The 22,084-nt window shown below is 37.5% G+C and overlaps 1 protein-coding gene across 1 annotated transcript in view; it reads right to left on the bottom strand.

Moving 5' to 3' along the window:
- The window catches only part of LOC124544724 (neurogenic locus notch homolog protein 1-like), a 132,174-nt gene that overhangs the window by 34,150 nt on the left and 75,940 nt on the right, over window positions 1–22,084 (bottom strand). Inside the window, exon 5 of the mRNA XM_047123370.1 lies at window positions 17,279–17,362. Within this exon, the coding sequence (XP_046979326.1) occupies window positions 17,279–17,362 (84 nt within the window). The remainder of the gene's footprint in view (window positions 1–17,278; window positions 17,363–22,084) is intronic.

Below are 22,084 nucleotides of genomic sequence, written 5' to 3'. Positions count from 1 at the left end.
GGAACATTTGAGCCCTGAGGGTAAAACAGGGATATACTTGCATTGGTGGATGTAAGTTAAATTTTGTGAATGAAATGATTTTCATTATAAGGGACTGATTAGCGTTTATTTTGTATTTATTTCATATGATCACAAATTAATCATTCTGATGCCAAGGACATAGAGTGCGACTTGTAATAAGTGCAGAGAAAGCGAAGTGGTGGAAAACCCACAGCAAAAAACTTGCTCTCATGGTGACATAATTTTTTTCTTTTATTGAAAAAGTGAATCCCTTTTTGTTAATAATGTCAAGTAATTAATGAGTATTGGTTGATGTAAAGTTAAGATCTACAGTAATTTGAATTTTTGTAATTCTTTCAAATTTCTTTTTTAACTAAATTTTGAAAATATGCAACAAAATAAAAAAGATTGAATTTTCAAATAACAGAAAATCCAAGATGGAATGTAACAATATTGAATATTATAGCCTCCCCTATTTTTTGTATAAAATTGTAAGTAGATGACCAGTGACCTACTCAAAATTACTGAAAATTGTGACACAATATTCAAAATATTGACTTCACTTGGTATATATATGTAAATTTTAGTATCATGGAATTACCCAGTCTCATATTCCATAGTATTCACCTGCATAATTCCAGTGGGGGTGGGCGGGATGGGGTGATGTAACAAAGCAAGTTTAGCCCCCATCCTCATCCTGTGTCTTTTACGTTCCTAATTACAATGGCTAGGATCACACTAGTCGTTTACTGAGCACACATTACATGAATTTATGAACTAATGTAAATTAATTTCCCCTGTGAAATCTATTTATTCATATTAGGCAATTCACTGTTCTGAACTTTTGTATTCATTACATCAGCAGAAACATATAACATTAAATTTCTCGGTGTCCAACAGGACAAAAATCTCTGTTAAACCACATTACTTCTGCATGTGAGAAAATCAACAGTAGCTTGCATCTGATAAGTCAGCTGGCAAAAATAGTTCCAAGTCAAACACTAAAAATGGTTTACTATGGAACAGTTTATCCATTTCTTAATTATGGTATTGAACTATGGGGTTGTGCGGCAGACCTGCACCTGAATGGAATATTAATATTACAGAAAGAGCCATTAGGTTAATGCAAGGACTAAAGTCCAGAGAGTCCTGTATTGAAACTTTTGTCCAACATAAATATTTAACAGTATATTCCCTGTATTTATATAAACTTATTATATTTTTACTGAATAGTAAAACAAAGTAAATAAGTGCAGTGGTACACATAACTATGATACTAGAAGTAAGGGTAACTACTTCAAGCACAGGACAAAACTAAAAATAACTGACACTTGTCCTTATGTTAATGGGCAGATGTGGTTCAATAAGCTGCCACATGCTTTGAAGACTTGTGAACCAAAACTGTTCCATAGGTAGTTACAAGCCTTCCTAGTAAATAAATGTTTATATTCACTCAGTGAATTCTAATCTACTTGCCCTCAGTTGTAACATGTAATATACTTAGAATATTAAGATGAATGTACGTATCACTACTGTATCTATTCAACCCATGGATGACACTTGCAAAAGTCATTAGCTTGATGGCCTACATGCAAAAATGTAAATAAATAAATCGGTTTTGCTGGAAATGATGTATTTCATAAGTTACTGTATTTCAAAGCTTTTGATCTAGAAGGCACCCATAAAAGTCTAGTGAGCTAATAAATAGATTCAAAAAAGTAGATTATCTCTAAACTGTAGACCAATTTTTGCTCATTTCCCAGACATGTTTATTTTAGCTCAAAGCTAACTAATTCAGGAGATATAATTAATTAAAGATTTCAACCAGCCCAAACTATCAGCTTATATTATTATCAAACCACAACAGATTTCTGGAATATGTTAACATAGTATTGAAGAGCTAAACTTCATGAACCCAACAGCACCAATAACAAATATGTAATTGCCATAATTGGTTCCAAAGACAATCAGTATTTGCTATGTTCTTCAATGATATCAACAGAAAAACTAAATGGATCCAATTACATATGTAGTGATTTCAAGGTCACAATTAGCCTGCAATCAAACATAGAGTTACATTGGATTCCACACCCTGAGAAGTTACTTTCTAAATTAGGTATTCCCATAGACACAATTTCTTGGCAGGTGGTACGAGGACAGTGGCAGTATGAGTTTATTGCTGTAGGTGTCCCACACTGCATTGAAATCTACTGAGGCTGCACTAGACCTCCAAGACTTGTGGATGCTATAGCAAAAACTTTTTATTAGTCAATCATAATTGTACGTCATATGACAAAGAATGTATAATCATTACATTTTTCCTTATGTTTATCAAATCTGTGGGTTCTGTATTCTAAAATGAAATCAGTTTTTGTTTACTGAGCTCAGTGGTTTTGCAACATGTTACCCTCGTTCTATCAAAATCCCTGGAAATACTGACAATTTGGTTGTTCTAATGGGATCTACCTTAAATTTTCTGCAATGTTAACTTCTGAAAAACAATTGCATTATGCACTAGGAGCTCTTATAAAACAGGGGTGGGCAATAGTTTTGGCTTGGGGGCCACTTTGTTGAAGCAGAAGTTAGCAGAGGGCCACACCTTTTAAAATGACTGCACGCATTAGTTAACTTTGCACTTCAGAAAGAGTTTAAGTTGTACACAAAAATTCTGACTGTCTTGGCAGGCCACACAAACGCCATTAGGGAGCTGCATGCGGCCCACAGGATACTATTTGCCCACACCTGTTATACACGATCCCCAATTTGGAAATCCGTGTCAAGATAACGAAACAGGTATCAGTGTAGTGAGCACAACTTCATGCTGATAGGCTGGTTGAAAGGATCTTGTCTTCCACTCTTAGCTGTTTCCATGATTTCCAGAAAACCAATCGATTACACAACAGACTGTTATTTTCATCTCACAAAAGTAGTTGGAATCATCTAAAAAGATAGAGAGAATTGTTTAAGATGCCAATTTCCCATCTGCTCTAAGACCTGTCCATCACAGTGAATAATTACTGGTACCAGTGACTCCAAATAATGTGATACAGAGTGAAAATGAAAGGAGAGACAGAAAAGACCACAACTGTGCAGAAAAATGGCCTAATAGTGTTGTCTGAATAACTGCCCCACCACAATAATTAAGTATATTATCAGCATTAGAGCATGAACCAAGAAAGATGAAAGAACTCATTTATATTGCAGATGTTTTGACATTAGATCAGAAGCAGTAGTGGCAAATATAAAACCTGTCAATTAATGCAGAAGACTTTTTCAAAAAAACAAAACTAGTTGGTACAAAACACAAATTTAGAAAATATACCAACATCTCTACACGGCACAGGTTTTTCTACATGAGAAACAGTTTTTTCTTTTTTTAAACTTTGGAATGAACTCCAATTACTTCACTTCACTTTACAAACTCATTAACCATACTGAAAACATAGTATGAATTAGCATGAACCCAGAAATCAATGGCCATTATCATACGTAACTTTGAATTTCTGTTCCATCACTTCTCTGAAAAGTAATTTGAGCCTTTTCTCTTTCACATTAGACAGAGCATGTACTGAATATTACTAAACTTCTCTATTTTTTCTCTTTCTTCAAACTGATGTTTAATATGTTACCATCAATAACAATTATTAGATATTGTTTTGTGAATAAAGCTTTCACACTGTGGGCAGCAAGTTAGAATAAATATCTATATACGGATACCACTGGATACACAGGATGTACATTAATTCCGGGAACACTTTCAGTTATTTATTGCACAAGAACCAAACATTGTACAGATATCATACATATGTCATTTTGAAGAGAAACCCTGAAAGTTTTTTTTTCATGTATACCCCAACAGTGTAGTTTGGTAATTTGCCAACAGTCAGCGCTAGTCGCAAACTTGAAGAGTTAAAGTGCAGAGCAAGATTTCTGTGCGTGGGAGTTTGACAAAAACAAGTGTGCTATAGCTGTTAAACAGATGTTTAGAAACAAGTATGGTAAGAAGCCACCAACAAGGAAGGCCATTTACCACTGGCACAACAAATTTGTTATGACTGGTTGCTTGTGCCCGGCAAAGGGAAGCTGACGTCCCAGTGTGAGTGAAGTGAATGTGGAGTGCATATGAGAGACATTCATGAGGAGTCCAAAGAAATCGGTGCATTGTGCATCCCGTGAACTTAAAATGGCTCCAATAATGTGGAAAGTCATGTGACAGAAGCTGTCTATGAAACCATTCAAACTGGAGCTAGTGCAGAAGCTCAATGACAACGACAAAGATAGGCATTTTGAGTTTTGTTCACAGTTGCAACAACTGAATGAGGATGGGGATAGCATTGTTGATCACTTAATTTTTAATGACGAAGCCACTTTTCACACTAATGGGAAAGTGAACAGGCATAATTGTCGCATCTGGGGTACAAAGCATCCACACTAATGCATTGAATTTGAGCGTGATTCCCCAAAAGTAAATGTTTTTTGTGTCTTGTCACATCGAAAACTGTACAGGCCATTCTTCTTCGTCGAGAGCACTGTCACTGGACATTGCTACTTGGACATTTGCAGGAATGGCTGATGCGTCAAATGCAATGGGACTCTCCGTTCATCTTTCAGCAGGATGGGGGCTCCACCCCATTTTCATCATGAAGTTCATGGGTACCTGAACATGGAGCTGCCGCATCGATGGATCGGCCGTGCTACTGAAGGGGACAGCTGTTTCATGAAATGGCCTTCCCGATCACCAGATCTCACTCCATGTGACCTTTTTCTGTGGGGACACATTGAGGGTCTGGTGTATGTACTGCCTCTACCGCATGATGCAACAGAGCTCCAGGAGAGAATGCAAGAAGCGACTGCCACATTCGACGATGCCATGCTGGGACGGGTATGGCAAGAATTCGATTACCGTATTGGCATCTGCCGGGTCACTCATGGTTCGCATATCGAATGTTTGTAAGAAAACTTTCAGAATTTCTCTTCAAAATGCAATATGTATGACATCTGTACCATGCTTAGTTCTTGTGCAGCAAGAGGATGTAGAACAAACACATGCTTTCCCTGTGGCAAGTGGATTACCTGACCATGATGCACAATTGATTAACTTACAAAACCTAACAGGGTGTACACTTCAGAAACCATTAAGTAAAAGTGTGAAGGTGTTCAATTTGGTATCTATAGATCACTTTAGAGAAAGTTTAGGAAATGTAAAATGGGAAGATGTATATAATGAGCCAAATGCTAATGATAAATGCAGCATATTTCTTGATAAATTTATATCCCTTTTTGAACATTGTTTTCCAAAGAAAATTACTAAATGTAACACCACAAAATTTTCAAAGAAACCTTGGATTACTACAGGTATTAAAGTGTCTTCAGAAAGAAAAAGAAAACTGTATGAGACAGCAAGAACTAGTAAAGATCCAGAAGTAGTTTTACACTATAAAAATTATTGTAACATACTGAGAAAAGTTGTAAGGAAATCAAGAAATATGTATGTTAAAGAAGATATTAACAACTCCAGCAATAAAATCTAATCAATATGGAATTTTGTTAGAAGGGAGACAGGAAAAGTAACCACTGTGGTAGGTAGTATTACTGTTAAAGAGAATTAGACCATTTTAACCAACAGTACACAGGTAGCCAATGTATTTAACAATCACTTCTTAAGTGTTGGTGAAAAAATTGGTGAGAATAGTTCAAAAGAAAAAGCCAGGCAGTACATGGAAGAGTCAGTTTTGAAAAATTTTAGTCAGATTGAGTTTCATCTAACAACCTCTTGTGAAATAAGGAAAATTAATAAATCTTTGAAAAATAAATGTTCTGTTGGAGCAGATGACATCTCTAACGAGTTATTAAAACAATGTGGAGCAATTACAGCTGATGTTTTGAGTCACATATGTAATGCATCACTGACTCAGGGTATTTTCCCAGACAGGTTAAAATATGCCATTTTCAGGCCTCTCTACAAAAAGGGGGAAACCACAGATGTCAATAATTACCAGCCAGTATCCTTGCTTACAGCATTTTCAAAAATCTTTGAGAAAGTAATGTAGTCAAGAGTGGTTAGCCATCTCAACAATAATGGGATACATAGTAAATCACAGTTCAGATTTCAGAAATGCTGTTTCACTGAGACAGCAATATACAGTTTCACTGTCCGCATAATAAGAGTCTTTAAATAGTAAAATGTCACCAGTAGGAATATTCTGTGACTTATCCCAAGAATTTGATTGTGTGAACCATGACATTATGTTAGAGAAATTACAATTCTATGGTATAAATGGAACAGCATATGAGTGGTTTAAGTCATATATACAGAACAGGGAGCAAAAAGTCTCTTTATATGTTTCAAGTGATTCAAAGGAGTTTGCCACTTCATCTAACTGGGGTGAAATTACATTAGGTGTTCCACAAGGTTCGATCATGGGTCCCCTCCTGTTCTTGATATATGTGAATGACCTCCCTTCTTATGTGAAACAAGATGCTGAACTGACACTTTTTGCTGATGATATAAGCACAATTATTAATCCAGTAAAAGAAAGTCCCATAGAAAATGATACAAATAAGGTCTTTAGAATAATTGGTTTTCTGCGAATGGGCTTGCTCTGAACTTCGAAAAAACACAGTAAATCCAATTTTCTGCTGCAAAAAGCATAATTCCTTCAATAAACATAACACATCAAAAGAAGTAAGTAGCCAGGGTAGAGCATACAAAGTTTTTGGGTGTACATATAGATAAGAATCTTAATTGGAAAATTCATATTTTGGATCTCCTAAAGCAATTAGGATCAGCAACTTTTGCAATCATAATAATTGCTGATTTTGAGGATGCAGAAATTAGTAAGCTAACATACTTTGCATACTTCCACTCTTTCATGTCTTATGGGATAGTATTCTGGGGCAACTCAATACTTAGGCAAAAGGTATCCACTGCTCAAAAGAAAGTAGTTAGAATAATGTGTGGGGTTCATAGTAGCACATTTTGTAGGCATCTGTTTAAAAGGTTAGGAATTATTACTATTGCTTCACAGTACATTTACTCAGTAATGAAATTTTTTCTCAGCAACATGGACCAGTTTAAAATAAACAGCGACATTCATGATTACAATACCAGAAAAAAGAAAGACCTACACTATCCTTTACTTAACCTATCTTTGGCACAGAAAGGGGTAAAATATGCTGGTATAAAACTTTTTGATAAGTTACCAGATGGAATAAAATGTCTGACAGACAGCAGTAATAGTTTCAAAAACAAATTGAAATCATACCTCCTTGACAACTCCTTCTATACCACAGATGAATTCTTGAATATGAGTAAACAAATCTGGAGATATAATATATGCATTTTGCGTCATTTAAGGGAATGGGATAGATAATAGAAATATTTAGGTATAAAACTATAATAAAAAAATTGGAACATGTAACTATCTAACTAAATAATTGAAAGTGTTCCCAGACTTTATGTACACCCTGTATTATAGTCTCTGCAGCTTTAAACATAGCACACCCCTCTTCAAAATCTATTCTTATCTGGAAATAAATATGATTCTGCTTTCAGCCTTAAAAGTGACTGCATTTGTTACTCACATTTTTTATGTAGCAATGTTTGACCTAAAGTGAGCCGGGCATAAAGTAGTCAACCAATATGTTTTTCAATCCAAACTGTAAAAATTGATTACTTGAATTTGGAACATCATAGTAACTATGGTGAAAACATAACTAGTCTATTGTCAAATATCAATATGTGGCTGTAAGACGTGAAATCACCAAATTTTCAACCAAACAGTTTTCTCGAAATGGTTTGAGAAAGATTTAAGTCTACAGACCTTGTCACAAATACACACACTGTAGTGGATGTGTAGGCAGGCAGCCATGTCAGTGTGGGCACTCACTTTAGACACAAAGCACCAAAAAATTCGTGTTTGAATTTAAATTCTGGAGAGGTCAAGGTGATGTTTTTGCTGCTTCCATGTGGGAAAAGCCTTTAATCCTACTGATGCCTACCTGCAGTCTAAAAACACTCTCATTCTTAAAATGCCCTTTGGCACACACAGATACAACCAATATCTCTTCATGATTTCAAAGTCCCTGGCAATTTTTCAGTAATATCTTCAGTGTCTTATATGGGGTGTGTCAGATTGTGTAACTTACCTTGACAATGTAGTGTTCGGTCTGATGCGCAAGTAACACTTAGTAAATATGCAAGTGTCATTCACGAGACCACAAGAAAATGGTTTGTGGTGCCGTCTTGACAAATGTTAGTTTTGGGTCATATCCTCAACAAGAATGAAAAAGTCCACAGCAATATGACTGTGTAGTGCATAATAAAGAGAGGCAAGGACAGGACTGCAACCTACATCCTTCTGAGTCTGCTTACTGTATTCATCTCTTGGTCTTCCCCTACAATTTTTACCCCTCACACTTCCCTCTATTACTAAACTGGTGATCCCTTGATATCTCAGAATGTATCCTACCAACCAATCCCTTCTTCTAGTCGGGTTGTGCCACAATGTTTTTTTTTAATTTGGTACCTCCTCAATAGCTATGTGATCTACCCATCTACTCTTCAGCATTTTTCTGTAGCACCACATTAAAAAGGCTTCTATTCTCTTCTTGTTTAAACTGTTTATCATCTATGTTATACTTCCATACATGGCTACACTCCATACAAATGCTTTCACAAGAGATTTCCTGACACTTAAATCATTACTCAATGTTAGCAAATTTCCCTTCTTCTTATCCTATGAAGTCAATTTTTTGCCTTTGCCAGTTATCGCCAGATAATCTTAGTTTTGGGAATACATAGATTATTAAAAATCCATTACACAAATTGTATTTAAGATTACCTTATCATTCATTCTTTACAGAACATGTTTGTATTGCGAATAACATTTCCAACATAAAGGTTATTGTGGTCTTATTGCAATGTCCTCTAACCAGCTCTTTGTAGTGTCAAAATGCAACATATTTGTTTACTTCATACTTTTTGGAGAGAGTTAAAGAGAGTCTGTGTGAAGTGATAGAGGGGATCACACATGGAGAGCCAAGTGAGGAACTTTTCTCCATTGCAACTATGTAAAATGATATGTAAAATGTACTTACTGGAACTCCATAATATATAAATACATTTATATTCAAGAATTGCTTTGCATATGTTCATACTGAAATATATGAAAAATGGATCTGAAAAAGAATTTATTTTGAAAGTTTACAAGTTTACCCAATCACAATTTTTACGTAACTGAACGAAATCTCATTGTTGACAGAACTGAGTTCATTAGTACATATTGTCTAGCCATTATTACCCAGAGTATGTTATGTTCTTAAGCAAGTCAAGACATAGGCCCCAACAAAATTTTTATAGGATGACAACCGAGCCAACATCAACAACAATGAGAATTCAAGATGAGTATATTTTCTGACTTTGGTTTATTGCAAATAACAACATAGGTGGAGCCTATCTACAACTCAGGTTTCCAAATTGTAATACCAAACACTCCTACGTCTGTTGATTCCAACAGAAGAGCCAAAAACTAATTTTGTGCTCCATTATTCACCTTGGTGCTTAATGAACTGTGGGAACAGGGTTGTCGGAACCTCAAACTTTTCCTGCGACGAAAGAGTCTTGAAATGTGTACACGCTAGAGGTTAGACGTGTTACAAAAGTTGCTGTGTAAATTTAGCTATTGCACAACACTGGTGGTAGTGATGCAATGCACACACTATGTAGCTATCAGTGTACCAGTGAATAAATCAAGAGGTCTACAGACATAAAAGAATTTTCATTTATTTAAGAAACAACAGAAGCCATTAATACACAGAAGCTATGCGGAACCTCGAACCTGGATAACGCAATGCAACTTGAAGAAAACAATGCACCAAAAGATAAGTCCCAAACATTTATACTTATAGTTGTGCAATAATCTCACAGCAACTGATTTCGGTGTGCACACCTCCTGACCTGTGATGGCAAGTACAAATTGCGGACAAGAAAGCCAATTACTGTTTACATCCCACATCACGAGAATGTTGACGACTTCTGTAGCTGCCACTATCTGAGCCCTAGCAAATTTCACAATCAGAAGTGCTCTCTGCAACCCAGTCACTGATAATGATCTCCAATTTGTGACTTCACTTTTCAGCAATGTTTTTGTTGTTGTTGTGGTCTTCAGTCCAGAGACTGGTTTGATGCAGCTCTCAGTCCTACCTTATCCTGTGCAAGCTTCTTCACCTCCAAGTACCTACTGCAACATACATTCTTCTGAATCTGCTTAGTGTATTCATCTCTTGGCCTCCCTCTATGATTTTTATCCTTCATGCTGCCCTCCAATACTAAATTAGTGATCCCTTGATGCCTCAGAATGTGCCTACCAACTGATCCCTTCTTCTAGTCAAGTTGTCCCACAAATTCCTCTTCTCCCCAATTCTGTTCAGTACCTCCTCATTAGTTATGTGATTTATCCATCTAATATTCAGCATTCTTCTGTAGCACCACATTTTGAAAGCCTCTATTCTCTTCTTGTCCAAACTATTTATCGTCCATGTTTCACTTCCATACATGGCTACACTCCATAGAAGTACTTTCAGAAAAGACTTCCTGAGACTTAAATCTATACTCGTTAACACATACCTCTTCTTCAGAAATGCTTTCCTTGCCATTGCCAGTCTACATTTTATATCCTCTCTACTTCAACCATCATCAGTTATTTTGCTCCCCAAATAGCAAAACTTCTTTACTACTTTAAGTGTCTCAATTGCTAATCTAATTCCCTCAGCATCACCCGACTTAATCAGACTGCATTCCATTATCCTCGTTTGCTTTTGTTGATGTTCATCTTATATCCTCCTTTCAAGATACTGTCCATTCCATTCAACTGCTCTTCCATGTCCTTTCTGTCTCTGACAAATTACAATGTCATCGGTGAACCTCAAAGTTTTTATTTCTTCTCCATGGATTTTAATTCCTACACTGAATTCTTCTTTTGTTTCCTTCACTGTTTGCTCAAAATACAGATTGAATAACATTGGGGATAGGCTACAACCCTGTCTCATTGCCTTCCCAACCACTGCTTCCCTTTCATGGCCCTCGACTCTTATAACTGCCATCTGGTTTCTGTACAAATTGTAAATAGCATTTCATTGCCTGTATTTGATCCCTGCCACCTTCAGAATCTGGAAGAAAGTATTCCAATCAACACTGTCAAAAGCTTTCAGTAATACTGCAGCATAAATGACATTGGCCATCAGACTGCAGTCAGTAATTTTGAGGCACAAATCTGGAAGCCCACAGTGGAGTCCCCACTCCGCCAAGCTTCTGCACTAAATACCGTCTGTTCCAGTTGACAGTCACTGCAGATCTCGTCTGACATTCCATGCCCGAACTGGCAAATAGGGGCAGATGGCAGGCACAGTTGCCAGCCGCTCCGGCTTTTAGACGTCATGTCTTGGTGAAAGTGGCCCATTCGCCACGGTGCTCCATACAGTGTGCACACACGTGTGAGCTGACTGGAGAATAAAGTGCCACATCACTAGGGACCAGTTCCAGGGAAATGTTTAGGAGGACACCTGGCCCACCCCAGCACGTGGGTCATAGCGGAACCGGGGCCTACAACCGCATCTCGGACGGCCGCCTTGGGCGGAGTCCACATTGCAGGTGGAGACGCTCGCAGACCTCGAACACTGCTCGTCCCGCATGTCTCTCCTGGTACCCGTCTGACCTGCACTAGCCGGTCCGGCAGTTCCCTTGCCGGTGGCCGAGTGGGACACCGAAATGTGGAAATCTGTGGAAGAGGATTCCACGACCGAGCTTTTCGCCCCGGTCAGTTACGGATTCGCCCCAGCTATTTCTCAGGTGCCTGTTAAAGGGGGAGGCATTTAGCACAAAGATGTTGACTCCGACGATAAATGAGACATTATAGATGTCAATGGCATACAGTCCTCACCATACGTGGCACTTCCACTGCATAGGGTGAGTGCACAGCCGTGTGCCGGAGCATGCCAGCACCCGAGTGCAGTCACCTGACGGTCACTATAAAGCTGTACATCATACACCGTTCAGTGTCTGGGGACTGGCCCAGCTACATCTCACAATCTCAGTTTGGTGTCAATCTCTGGGTACCGCAGTCTCGCTCTCTGGGTATTGTACTTTGGCTGATGGCAGCTTACGTTCTTTACCGGTCACCATTTCACCCGTTATCGCCTTTCGATAACCGACAGATGATTGTCGGAACTGCCGGTCACACACTCGGTGGTAGCCACCCTGCACTGAGATTTCCTGTTTACAGATCTGCCAGTACCTCCAGTGGTCTGTCTGCTCACAGTGACGACGCTTCCGCTTCTGCCCACTTCGGCACGATACTGTCTCGCCAGACAGTATACGAGTGTATCCGGCTGTGTTTTAGCCGTAGAACTGGTGATACTTAAAAGAGTTCTACGTGGAAGGCTTGCACATTCCTCATCACTCGTGGTCGGGCATCGTCCTGCTGAAATACGATACATGGAGTTGCCCGGAGGAGGAGCGGCACCTCGTCCGGCAGTAGCTGTGCTGGTTGCTCATAGTACGTAGAAGATGAGATTGCTTATTGGGTCCAGTCAGACCTACTGTCTGCCCACTGTACTGCTCAGCTATGATTCTGTCAAACAGTGATTGAGAAGACAGCTTGTAACGTGTATGAGGGAAGCGTAATAAGAATACGAAAACACTACCTTTTGTCATTCGATCTGCCATTGGTAGCATTCGTGTGTCCTCATTAGTCTTCATCACTTGTGACTTCTGGACAATAGGAGCCAAAACTGTAGCACGCATGCCAGGGTGCAGCTGACAAAGAAGGCATCAGGTCACTGATGTACGCAATTTCCTACGAGTTGCAATGCTGTAGTGTCAAGCCAACACTGTCACATAATGGTTAGGTCGTCACAGCTTGTTACAAAGCAAGCTGGGATATTTTTACTTCTCCTCTTGTTTTGCCATCTGCCTACTTAGAATTATTTTTCTCAATTTTAACTGATTACCATTAACATACGTGAGTATAATCTGCATTTTCATAAAAGAGAAAGGTTGGCCCTCAGTTTTAAAGAATATAGCCCCAGATCTAAATTTGTGCTTAGTTTTATGTATGTAATTGATTTTCTAATTTATTTGAACTATTCCTAGGTAGTATCTTTTGCTATAGGATGAAATCAGTTATTGTTTGGTAACTTAAATTCTATTGTTGACTTATAAACAAATATAAATTCTGTGCTAATTACAAACATTTGGAAGATGAAATACTAGTAATCTTAAAGTATCTATTTTGCTATATTTGAAAACATGTTAGCAAAGGTAGCCCTTAATTAATTCCAAAGTAGTTAATAGTTTTGTGCAAAATATTGTTTACATACTTATATTTGTCAATTTCATTATTTAAACAAATAATTTGGCCTAACTCTTGTAGTAGGAGAAACTGTTAAAAAGATGGAATTTTTCAATGTATTCAGTTAATTTAATGAGTTAAGTTTTAATCGTAATTTCTGTAAATTTAACTTCGAACAATGTGTAAGCTCAGTACCTATTATTGTGAAGATATATAAGAGCTCAGTTTTTGGGCACAAGACAGTCGGTCTACGGCTGAGTTTCAGACAAGGTACCTGTGTTGGTTAGAATGACACAATGCATCAACTTAACAGTGAAATAAGTGTTACACCAATAGGCCGTGTGTTAAAGCAATGACAGTGTCTGCTCCGTACAAACCTTTCTATCCTTAAAGAACTGTGAACTTTTTGTTTATATTTTTACTGCACATAGATGTTCAACAGTAAACTATTCTAGCAGTATGTGGATGTTACCTGCAACCTATTAATGAGGCTTATTGTAAGTTAAAACAGTAGTGCACTGGTCATATAAATGTGTAATTTGGGGGGGGGGGTCGTGGACAGTGCAACTAAAAGACTGTGAAACGCAAATGTGCCTCTGTCGGATACATCATTTACAGTAGACAGTAGTTGCACTTCCACAACCCATTTTTCAGGCAGGGTAAGTAACGCAGTAAGTTGACACTGAGGACAACAAACAAAGAAACAAAGCAGGGATTGTCGCCACAAGCTGTGGGGACGAGATGACAGTAATCTAATACTGTTGTCACACTGTAGAGCCCAGTACATACTACGAAGTTTAATCTCCAAAAATAGGTTGATTTCAAAGAAATTTGCCTAAGTGCCTGTTCTCAAAATCATCTACAAATAAGTTAGCAGTTACGCACAATTGTGGCCACTCCATCTCACTGCCCAAAAGCTTTTTCATCAATTAAAAAGTACATTGAAGATAACACCACAACCACATTATTTTTTTTCAATTAATGAGCTTGAGGACTCTTCGAGCTTGGGATCTTCGCATTTACAAACATAATATAGTGTAAATTTTAGACCTTGATGACAAACCCAACAGAAGTATCACATATTATGATGGGCATGCTGATGGAATTGTATTACACTGGTGCATAAGTTTGTAGAGTTTTTCTTTTGGATGTTGATATTCCAGTTACTATGAGCTTATGTATCAATTATTTTTTTATTTGTCGTTCACTGTTGCTATTTGAGTTTACTTGTTGTCATTTGGAGGCAGTAAGTGGAACTGTCGATGCTAGAAAATGGGGTGCCAAGTGGAAAAATCAGAACATTCCCAACATATTCTCCTGTCTTGACATATTCTCCTGTCTGAGTTCAAGAGTGAAGTGACAGCAATGAAAGTAGCAAGAAACATTTGCACCGTGTATGGGGATAATGCCGCTGGACAGAGCACATCAAGAAAATTGTTTTCTCATTTCAAGAAGTATTATTTAGACATTAGTGACTCTCCAAGTTCAGGAAGACCTTTGGGGTTTGATGAAGATCATTTAAACGCGTTAATACACAATGATTCATATCAGCATATTTGAGAACTGGCAAATGTGATGAACTGTAATCATTGAAAAACTGTGTGACAATTGCATGCAGTGGGAAAGGTTCAAATATCAGGTGTACAGATACCTTATGCTTTCAGTCAAAATCACAAAAATTTGTGGGTCATCATATGTGCACCTCTGCTTGCTCGCCATCAATTGGCTTGTGAACAGTACCGACCATTCCTGTTCTGTATCATACCTGGTGACAAGAAATGGTGTCTTTATGCTAGCATAAGGAAAAGAGAGAAATGACTGAGCCAAAATAAAACAGCAATTCCCCATACAAAGAGCTGTCTGTGCACATGCATAAAAGATAATGTCATGTGTCTGGTGGAACAATGATGGTATGGTTGGTGTACTATGGATTGCTTCCCGAAGTGTAACTATGACTGCTGACAGTTTCTTTCAACAACTGAGATGTGTTGCAGACACAATTCCAGAATGACACCAAGAAAGAGTGTGTGAAGCAATGCTACTCCACGATAATGCTTGTTCACATTCAGCTAGGCTGACAAAAAGTACTAAACAAGAGTTGGATTTGAAATTCATTCTGCAACCATCTTCTTCACCTTATCTCGTGCACTCAGATTTTCATCTTTTCAACTCTCTATCGAACAACTTCAACGAACTTCCTGTCTGGATGAAAATGCACTCTGAACATGGCTCAATGAATTCTTTGCCTCAAAGCCATGTGATTTCTACAGGTGCAGAATTGAGAAGTTACCCCAGCATTGGCAGACTGTTGTAAACAGTGAAGGAGTATATATTATTATGACTAAAGTCTCTGTTATGTGTATCTGTTGTGTTTATTCAGCTTATGGAAAAACACTTTGAGCTTACGAGGTCTGTGCAAAAAAATCTGGAATTTTGTCCACAAAATTTTTCTACACTTATCTTTCACTTATTGTGCATGGTCTCCTCTGAAACACTCACCTCCAGAACTGATACACCACTCCCAATGCTTTTCCACCACTGGAAGCAGTCTCGGTATGCCTCTTGCTGGATCACGTGAAGTGCCGTATGTGAATTTCTTTTATCTCATATATTGTTCCAGATCTGTGTCTTTTCAACGGGGTTTTCAACTTTGGTAATAAAAAAACGTCCACAGGGGCCAGTTCTGAAGAGTACGGAGGAAGAGGCAGCACAGTGATTTCGTGTTTTGTACAACAGTCATACACCAGCAGGGATGAATGTACGGTTGCATTATCATGATGTAAGAGTCAAGAGTTGTCTTGCCACATTTCAGACCGTTTCCATCCCAAATTTTCTCTCAGGTGTCACAACATGTCCTGATAGCATCATCAATTAACAGTCTGTCCCTGTGGCACGAATTCGTGATAAATTAATTCTTCAGATTTGAAGAAAACTATCAGCGTGTTGTAAACAGTGAAGGAGTAAATATTATTACGACTAAAGTTTCTGTAATGTGTATATGTTGTGTTTATTCAGCTTATGGAAAAACACTATGAACTTATGAGGTCTGTACAAAAAATTACGGAACCTTGGTCTCAACATCATAACTATGGGCCCACATGTCATCATTAGTTTTGATTTTCTTAAGGGACATTTTGTTCTCATTTGCGCAATCCAAAAGCTTTTCACAGATTGCGAGGCGAAGGTCTTTCTTGATTTGACTCATGAGCCGTGGAATGAACTTGGTGACAACATGATGCATTCCAAGATGCCATGTCAGGATTTCATGACATAATCCAACTGAAATGTTACATTCTTCCACAATCTCTCAAACACTAAGTCTTCAATTGGCACACACGATTTCACTGATGTTCCTCACATGGGTGTTGCTGGTAGACGTCAAAGGGCATCCTGAACAAGGGTCACCTTTACCTTCCTTCCGGCAATTTTTAGATCATGTGAACCATTCGTAACACCAAGTATAGCTTAAGCATTTGTCACCGTAGGCTTCCTGCAACATTTGGTGTGTTTCTGTAAGGGTTTTCTTGGGTTTCATGCAAAATTTAATACAGATGCATTGCTTCTCTAACACTACCATCTCGAAATTCACAAACTATGTGGCACAATGTTCTGCTCAAAACAGCACTGATCAAAATAACTAACAAACATACAACAATGAAGCTTCCCATACTTACACACTAAAAATAGGTATGTGTAGGGATGCCAACCGCATTTTGCTCCAACGCATTGTTGGCTCGAAATTATGAATGTTCCGGAATTTTTTGAGCAGAACAGACTTCGCAGTAGCCAACCCAATATTTATATTAATTGCTAGTAAAAAGTTCTACACATCTTCCAAGTTCACATTTGCTTGAGATATTCCTTTTACGTGTTACAATTTTTACTGAATCATTTACTAAAAACGTAACATTATATTGTTTGTACTGTACCTGGAGGACACGAACAAGTGGGCACTTTGTTCACTACTTTGCATTGTGCATTCTTTCCACAAGGATTTGGTATGCAAAGAGACTCTGAAAAAGAAAAGTTCTCTTTAGAAATACATAAAATGTGAAATGCCTGAAACTGCCTTAATATGCTGGAATACAATGACCCACCAGATGAAAGCATACAAATTGTCAAGTGGCATTAGAATTGCATAAAAGAACTATAAATAAGCAGAGAATGGCCTTTACTTGCAGTTAATTTCTGCACCCAATGTGAAATACATCCCAATGTAAGAGCATCTATGCAGTGAATTTTATTCATTATACAGAAAGAAACAAACAAGTTGATTTATTTCAGAATGGCTTATCTAGTCATTTTCACAAATGGTGCAACAAATTGTCTTATATGTGCTCACAGCCTAGACTCCAGTCAGACAAGATAGCACATTTAGAGATGAGTCTGTGAAAGCATCAACCATTGCTCAAGAAGATGACTTTTTTAATTGAATTTAATTGAATTTTATTTATCCTGTAAGATTACACTGTGAGCAGTGAATGTATGAGAAACATAGGACATATCAACAACATAAAACATTCATTATCACTTATTTTCTAAGAAGCAACCGCTTTGATTACACTCTCTAGCACAATTAATTATAACAATATTATAAAAAGTAAAGTTGCTACTCGACATATAGCAGAAATGCTGAGCTGCAGATAGGCACAACAAAAAGACTGTCGCAAATAAAGCTTTCAGCCAGTAAGGCCTTTGTCAACAATAGACGACAGTAAGAGACACACACACACACACACACACACACACACACACACACACACACACACACACACACATGCAAACTCAAGCTCACACACACAACTGCAGTCTCAGGCAACTACAACCATTATAATGAATAATATACACAAATTTAATTCAATACACACTCTTTAACACCATAAAATTTCTTTTCCACCATATAGTCTTAAGAGTTTCTTTGGTAAGCTAGGGTTGTGAATGCTGGCATTTAGGTTTCGAGGCACAGTTCTTAGTAACTGGATATCTGAGTACTAAGGATATTTTCAAGCATTATCAGCAGTTGAGGTGTGCTTCGTATATGTCCTCCTGCTGCGTGTTGTGATCAGGTACACTAGCATTTGCAATTCAATCTCAAATATCTTTTGTGATGTATATTATTCTTTTATAGCAGTGTGGTTTCAGAAGTCTGAGACTGCAGTCGTGTGTGTGTGTCTGTTGTCTATCATTGACGAGGTCCTTACTGGCCAAAAGCTTTATTTGTGACAGTGTTTTTGTTGTGCCTATCTGCAACTCAGCATCTCCACTAAATAAAGCTTTCGCCCAGTAAGGTCTTCATCAACAATAGATGACAGGCATGCACGCACACACACACACACACACACACACACACACACACACACACACACACACACATGCAAACTCAACGAGACGACGGCAGTCTTGGGCAATTGCACCCATTATAAAGAATAATATACACAAATTTAATTTGATACACACTCTTAAACACCATAAAATTTCTTTCCCTCTTATAGTCTTATGAGTTTCTTTGGTACGCTAGGGTCATGAATGCTGGCATTCAGGTTTCCAGACACAGCTCTTAGTAACTGGATATCTGACTTCTGAGGTAATTTTCAAGCATTATCATCACCAGTTGAGGTGTGCTTCATGTATTTCCTGCTGTGTGTTGCAGTCAGGTACACTAGCATTTGCGATCCACTCTCAAATATCTCTTGTGATGTACATTATTGTTTTACTGCAGTGTGGCTTCAGTTGCCTGAGTCATGTGTGTGAGTTGTGTTTGCATAATACTGTTACATTCCATCCTGGATTTTCCATTGCTTGATTATTGTTTTATATATATGTACAAGAATGTATAAAATTAAGATGCCTACGTTTTTTAGTCAGATTCATTTAGTACCTAATAATTTAGTGGATCATGCTGCCTCCAGATTTGTTCCAATCATTTCCAGTCCAGACAGACAGCCTTCTCTTTAAATAAAATTAGTAATAAACAGTCTCTATTTCCCAGTAATGTTATCTAAAATTATAAAGATGTGCAAAGTGCACTATTGGTTTTTTAAAAATCTGAAAATCATACTTGTGATGGTAATAAGTTTAAATAATGCCAGAATAACAAGAAAAGTGACCACTATGTTTGAATTAGAAAAGTTGTTTGTTTTACAAAAATTTCATTTTTTATGCACATGACAAAATTTTGTGTGAAGTTACACATGTTTTTACAGTCTGGTAATAGAATGTTAACTGGTGAATGATGAAATATTGTTGGATACTTTATGGAATAGATTTGAAAATTCATAATTACACACATACTTTATGGAACAGATTTGAAAATTCATAATTACACACATTTTCTTTGAAAAGAATCATAATTAAATTAAAAATAAATTTCATGTTTTTGGCAGACAAATAGTGGGTGGAGAGTCGTTGATGGCCTTGTGTGCAGAGCAGTCATGTGCAGATGTGCTGTGGATAAATTTTTTGAAGAATTTGTGAGACAGTATGATTACAAGTTGAAAGTATTATGTCATATTGCAGGGTAAAAATGGTTTACGATTTGGTTTATCAGCGGAAAGGTGCGCAGAATTAGTTATGAAATTTATGATCAAAATGGCTTAATGGCAGTACACGCTGCTGTTAGTACAGAATTGAAAAAGGCAACGTGACTGTAAAACGAGTGTAACTGTTAATACAAGAGTGGATGCACCAACACATTGTTAGGGAATAAGTATGTGCCTAGAGGATAATAAATTGATTTGTACTGTTACTATTTCAAAGGGATATTTTCCATTTCACAACTGAGAAACTTTTGATCCATTTGTTGGCTACACAGTTAATTTAAAAAATAACTTCATTTTTTCCTAACATACAGGATGATTAATTTCATTTCAATTTATCGTCTTCCTGTAAAGCATTTACAAAATATATGAACTATTACAAGTGTAATTAACACGCAAAGTACATGTAAAACAAACATAATAACAGAATATCACTTAAATATGTGTTTTCAATGCATTTTTCAGAGTACAACATTGTCATGAGCATGTACATAAATGTTAAGACTAATTTTACACACATTCAAAGTACTCATCTATGTCCTACAAACTTTTACTTGAAAGGTAATTGTTAAACTCAGTCTTAAATTTTACTTCTTCTGTTATTTCCTTCATTCAAACTGGCAGAGCATTGTAAATTTTTATTCCAATATAACTTACATGCTTTTGGGTTTGTATTATTCTTACTGTTTCTGCATGTAAATTTTTACAATTGTAAGTATTAAAATTGCAGCAGTTGTCCTTGGTAGGTAAGTTGTTCAGGTTTGCTCTTGAACACAGAATGCTTATAAATATACACACTGATGATGTGAGTATATGTAATTGTTAGGAGAGAGGCATACAGTGAGTTCTTGGAGAATTGTGTGTTGTAATTTGAATAGCTCTTTTCTGTAGTTTGAATGTATCTATTAAGTATGATTTAGTTTTACCCCAGAATACTACACACCAAAATACACAATAGACTGCAATAAAGCAAAATACACTAATCTAGCACACTGTCTGCTGCATATTTTATATATTATCCTCAATGCAAAACATGCTGAACTGAGCCTGTGGGATAAATAATTGATGTCATCTTTCCAGCTTAAGTTTTGACCAATGTGCATGCCCAGAAATATTCAAGGTTCCAGATTCAAAATGCTGTAGCAACCACTCTTCCGAATGACATCAAGTTTAAATGACATTTATCAAAGGGAGAAACATTATGGAAAAAAATTAATGAAATTTAATCACAATTTTACTGCAAGATGGTGCTGTTAGCAACAGAATATGCAAAATAAAGGACACAGGTTACATGGCTGTCCTTCAGTTTGCATCTGAGGTACTCGGCACAACTGCTGCAATGCAGCATTGTGTGCCGCTGGTGAAGCTCTTTACAAGAACTGACAGTGCTCTAGTAGCTCTGCAGAAGCTCTGCACACTCGTTGTTGTTGTTGTGGTCTTCAGTCCTGTGACTGGTTTGATGCAGCTCTCCATGCTACTCTATCCTGTGCAAGCTTCTTCATCTCCCAGTACCTACTGCAACCTACATCCTTCTGAATCTGCTTAGTGTATTCATCTCTTGGTCTCCCTCTACGATTTTTACCCTCCACGCTACCCTCCCATACTAAATTGGTGATCCCTCAATGTCTCAGAACATGTCCTACCAACCAGTCCCTTCTTCTAGTCAAGTTGTGCCACAAACGCCTCTTCTCCCAATCCTATTCAATACCTCCTCATTAGTTACATGATCTACCCATCTAATCTTCAGCATTCTTCTGTAGCACCACATTTTGAAAGCTTCTATTCTCTTCTTGTCCAAACTATTTATCGTCCATGTTCCACTTCCATACATGGCTACACTCCATACAAATACTTTCAGAAACGGCTTCCTGACACTTAAATCTATACTCGATGTTAACAAATTTCTCTTCTTCAGAAATGCTTCCCTTGCCATTGCCAGTCTACATTTTACATCCTCTCTACTTCGACCATCATCAGTTATTTTGCTCCCCAAATAGCAAAACTCATTTACTACTTTAAGTGTCTCATTTCCTAATCTAATTCCCTCAGCATCACCCGACTTAATTCGACTACATTCCATTATCCTTATTTTGCTTTTGTTGATGTTCATCTTATATCCTCTTTTCAAGACACTGTCCATTTGGTTCAACTGCTCTTCCAAGTCCTTTGCCATCTCTGACAGAATTACAATGTCATCGG

The sequence above is a fragment of the Schistocerca americana genome, chromosome 8 (genome assembly GCF_021461395.2).
Source record: "Schistocerca americana isolate TAMUIC-IGC-003095 chromosome 8, iqSchAmer2.1, whole genome shotgun sequence".
NCBI lineage: Eukaryota > Metazoa > Arthropoda > Insecta > Orthoptera > Acrididae > Schistocerca > Schistocerca americana.
Note: the sequence above shows the minus strand (reverse complement) of the source record. Positions and strands in the feature narration are given on the sequence as shown.